At 33.0% G+C, this 4,745-nt stretch overlaps 1 protein-coding gene across 4 annotated transcripts in view; it reads right to left on the bottom strand.

Annotated features, from left to right (window-relative positions):
• Nucleotides 1-1,447: 1,447 nt before the first annotated feature.
• LMO3 (LIM domain only 3) overlaps nt 1,448-4,745 on the bottom strand; it is a 148,539-nt gene continuing 145,241 nt past the window's right edge. For all 4 annotated transcript variants that reach the window (XM_077756381.1, XM_077756385.1, XM_077756384.1 and 1 more), the window contains one exon: nt 1,448-1,768. In XM_077756381.1, the coding sequence (XP_077612507.1) occupies nt 1,663-1,768 (106 nt within the window). In that variant the 3' untranslated portion in view covers nt 1,448-1,662. The remainder of the gene's footprint in view (nt 1,769-4,745) is intronic.

The following is a 4,745-nucleotide window of genomic DNA, read 5'->3' as shown; positions in this document are numbered from 1 at the left end:
ATATGTATGCAAATAACACCGGGAAATATTGTTTCCTATACAAGTGATCAAGAAAAAAGTAGAGAAAAAAGAAAACCCATAGCACTAAATTTGCTCTAGTAAAAATATGCTTCACTGTGCCTGTGCGGAATTAGATTTGTCGAAATGGTGTTCAATTCCAGGGAGCGGTAGCAAAGAAGCAAAGTGTCAGCCGGAGAAGAGAACATAGTCTTATTTTTATTCCCTTAATTGTAATTTAAATAATCGGTCTCCATAATTTGTTTCTAGAAAGCTTTCTCTTTATCAGCTATCATGTTGGTAAGGGAATAATTTTTCACCTTTGAAAAATGGAATGACAGATTTCAGCCTTAAGTGTGATATATTCTGAGCCAGTAACTACATAAAGAAAGCAGTATAAGAGTAAGACACGTCAAACTTTTAAAGTCTGCAGTTGTGAACATTAAAATAAGTGTCAGGTAAATACAGAAAAATATATAATCACCAGTCCTCAGCTTTTTAACAATCCCTTTGTTTCTCTTCTTCTAGAAGATTCTGTGAGCACTATGTTGCTCTGATCAAAAGTAACCTCACTTCTCAAATATCATAACTTCCATGTGCATTATCATGGTTTCAGTAGATTTGCACTCAATTCCTTTCAGTGCCAGAAATTTATCAACCCATAAGTTATTAAATCCTAAGCTCTTATGGAGACATCTGGGCAAAATTTGTACAAGAAATTTATCATTTTAAAATTATCTCATAATTGTGGTGTAACACTCTTCTAAAGTAACCCTTTGGAAAAATTTTACATGATACCCAAAGGCACTAGTTTACATAAGGGGTAAATGGCTGAAAAAAAAAATAAAACAAAGCCATTGTGTAGCTAAAGAGCATACCAAAAAAAAAAAAAAGATATTAAAAGGATAACTGCTAAGCTTTAAAGTTATTCTAAAAATGGCACTTTTCACGTTGGTATAAAATGAAAGTGCTTTAAGATGAAATTTTTATGCATTTTTTAAAGCTGATCTTTAACCCCCTGAAAATAGGGGGTTATAATGAGAACACTGATAGACTCTAAATCATAGCGGCAATAATAGTGGATGTTGCTAAAATGCTTTGTGTCTGTCTTCATTTTTTTTTTTTTTAGTATTTTAATGTTGATAGACTTGCTTTATCTATATGTGTATCATTAGTGAGATTTGCTCTTCAATTCTTTACTAGAAAGTTACAGCTCATTTAAAATAGCTGGTAGATACAGAAAGCATAAATATACAGTAAGTTTAAACACTGATTGTACTAAATGCAACAATACAAAGAAGCAAACAGAACACAAATGGTAACACAATAAAACTGTATTACATTTGTGCTTCAAATATTACAATACATTATATACAATAGTCGAAGAAAATAAACATCTCATGCCAAGTGACACAAAAACGAATAGCAAGCAAAAAAATCCAGCAATATGTACATTACTTTTTTCTTTAATAATAAACATTCAACTCTGAACTGGGGCAATTTCACTACATACAGATGCAGTCCGCCTTTTATTCCATATAACCATCCTGCTTTCCTATATCTACGCTATTCAGTAGGTTCCTGTGTCAATTCTTATATACACGTGGAGCAAAAAAGATAAAAGAATGTAGTGCTTTGTATTCTTAATGGGGTGATGTTGATAGATCAGCGAACCTGGGGGGCATAACCTTCTTTCATTAAACCTTCCTCGTAGTCCGTCTGGCAAAGGATCATGTTATTCTTTAGGAAAAATTTGTCTCCGACGCAAAATCTGAAAATATTTTAAAAAATAAAATGCATTAAGATCATTTCACTCAGATCCATAGATTTGAAGATTTCATTTCCTCATAGTATTTTCACACAGTAGTTCCCCGAGTTTGAAAGCTTGGTTTAGAAAATTGCCTTTATTGTCAAAACTAAAGCATGTTGGTCATTTAATGAAACACTGCATAAAATTTGAAATCCTACATTTATATATAAAAGGCATAGGAAAAATAAGGAAAATACCTTGGGCAGCAGAGGTGATTTTTATTGCCACTTTGGAAAGAAAAAAAATAATTGATCTATATTTATAGTCATTAAAAGAAAAAAAGAATGATAATAATATTTCACTGGAGTGATTATGGAAGATTTCATCATTGGCCATTTATTCACTTTATTAAAAAAGGTAAAAGGCATTAAAATGTATCACACAATTAGAAAGTAGCCCGTTTTAAAGTTTTCCATTTAAGGCTTCCTTCCACTCTGTTATTAAAATGTGATTAAATGCTAGTAATTTGGAAGTGATTGTTCTGAAGTAAAAGTTGTTTTAGCATCGGACTCTGATGCCGGGCCATATTCTTTTGTTTGTGGCAAGTTCACCAGCTATGAAATATTAAATGTCACTTCTCAGAGCACTTCCAATTAAACCAAAGGGAGTAACCTGAATGAACTTCTTAATATTGATGTGATAAATAAACTAGTTTCCAGTAGCTAATTATGTATTTTATTCTATAAAGCATTGTTTAATGTGCAAGATTGTAATGTTTTTAATAAGTGCTCTTTTTGTATAATTTCCCAGTGGTGACACTTTGGATACAATTAAGGTCAGAAATAAATGCTTGTGCTGTTTCCAGTACATTTAACAATAAAGTAACTCTGGGGAGATCTGTATATATTTTTAATTGTAACAATTTAACCTTCAAACAGCAGTGTCTAGTGGAGTTGACCCAGTAAAACTACTTGTAATTATACAAGTTGACCTTGCTGACCTTTGATAGTGGTCTCTCTTTATCAGATAGTCAATTTCGAATGATGTTCAAGCAGAAATCTTAGTGGATAGATTAAATTGTGTAGTGAAAGCAACCCTTTAATGTTTTGTGAAGTTGAAGGTTTAAATGAGGAGCAGTTGGACTGATTTACATTTGCAAAGATTGGAATGCTAGACAAACAGTGAACCTATTTATTTTCCAACTGGGTAGCTTTGGAAATTTATCCTTATTCTAGCTAAGTAGATAGAGGGGAAAATAGTGTAATAAAAAAAGTAGATTGAAAAGAATTAGCTTTCCTCTTAAAGGAAGATTGGTCTGTTTATTTGTGGAATTTACTTTTTTTTCCCCAGGATTACTGCCTGCTGATGATGTTGATTGAAAGTACAGACTAAGCGCTGATCTTGAAATCCTGGAGTTTGTGGTCAAGGCTATTGGATACAATGAACATCTGAGTTTGAACCTTAAGTATATATCCTCTTTTTATCAGTTGCAAACTATAAACTTTAAATATTGTGCTTAAAAAGTAGGGTTTGAATAAATGACTTTTGTAGGTTATCCTAATCATTAAAATATGTTGAATAAAAGGAAATATTTCTTCTGTTGGACAGAATTAGTCAAATTAGATACTTATCTTTTGTGCGAAATAACATAAAATAGCATGTAGGATATATCTGATTACTGCTCAAAACTTTCAATATATATTACTGTTGAAAGTAATTTGAACTAATAAGCTAATAATAAAATAGCACATAAAATTAAATAAAGTCACCAAATACTCTAGTGTTCTAGCGGATACTAAACTCTTTTTTTCTCTAAATCCAACTTAATTGGAAATAGTCTTTCAACTCCATATTGTCTACAATTCTGCTTTAACTTTCTAACCAGTCCCCAAATTGTATTCAATATCAAAAAACATGTTTTTTAAAAGTAAGTTCTATGTCCAATTTGGGGCTTGACCTCACAACCCAGAGATCAAGAGTCACATGCTCTACTGACTGAGTCAGCCAGGCTCCCCAAATAAAAACTTATTGTCGTCTAAAGTTATGTCAGTCTTACCTTCAGAAGCCTTGAAGTTTAATAATTTTTGTTTATAGAGTAATAAATTCAGGGTAGTTCAATTCAATTCAATTCAAAAGCATTGAACCAAGAGCCTGGGGATCTAGGCCTAAGCCCTGATGCTATCACCTACCCAATGCCTATTTTCTTGGAGTCAATTCTGTGTAGGTAAGATAAAACAGCTACATCACTAGGTTTTAGGGATGTTAAAATAAGAAATATATGAGAGGCAAAGTGGCATATTGCAATGAACAGGGTTCAAATCAACCTTCCACTTATGATATCGAAGATGAACCTTCATTTTTATCTTTTCTTAAAAAATATTTTTAATGTTTATTTTTGAGAGAGACAGAGCATGAGTAGGGGAGGGGCAGAGAGAGAGAGAGAGGGAGGGAGACACAGAATCTGAAGCAGGCTCCAAGAACCAAGCTATCAGCACAGAGCCTGATGTAGGGCTTGAACCCACAGACCTTGAGATCATGACCTGAGCTGAAGTGGACACTCAACTGACAGAGCCACCCAGGCGCCCCTTTCTTATCTTTTAATATAAGTGTATCTTTTATAACTTTGTGTTAAAGAGTACAAATGAAGTATATAAAGCTTCACCTCGATGTTTGGAGTGTAGATAACTAATATAGCCACCACCTATAAAGTATTTACCATGTGCTAATGCTAAGAATGTATGATTACATTTACTTGTTACATTCAACTGAGAAAGCAAATATGGTTATTGCCCTTTTCAGATGAAAAACCCAAGGCTTTCTCCCAGAATGTAAAATCCCGCTCAAGGCTCCACAGCTATAATATACGATAGAGGAAGGAAAGGGGCTCTGATATCTTTGGGTTCAAGACATGGAGGCAGTAAAGCATTAGCCTACGAAGTTAATACAGTTTTTTTTTTTTTTTTTTTTTGGTTATTTTTCCTTTGTATACCTTTCAAAA

Source organism: Crocuta crocuta, unplaced genomic scaffold, assembly GCF_008692635.1.
Source record: "Crocuta crocuta isolate KB4526 unplaced genomic scaffold, BGI_CrCroc_1.0 scaffold262, whole genome shotgun sequence".
Taxonomy (NCBI): domain Eukaryota; kingdom Metazoa; phylum Chordata; class Mammalia; order Carnivora; family Hyaenidae; genus Crocuta; species Crocuta crocuta.
This window is presented reverse-complemented; position numbering and strand designations above follow the sequence as displayed.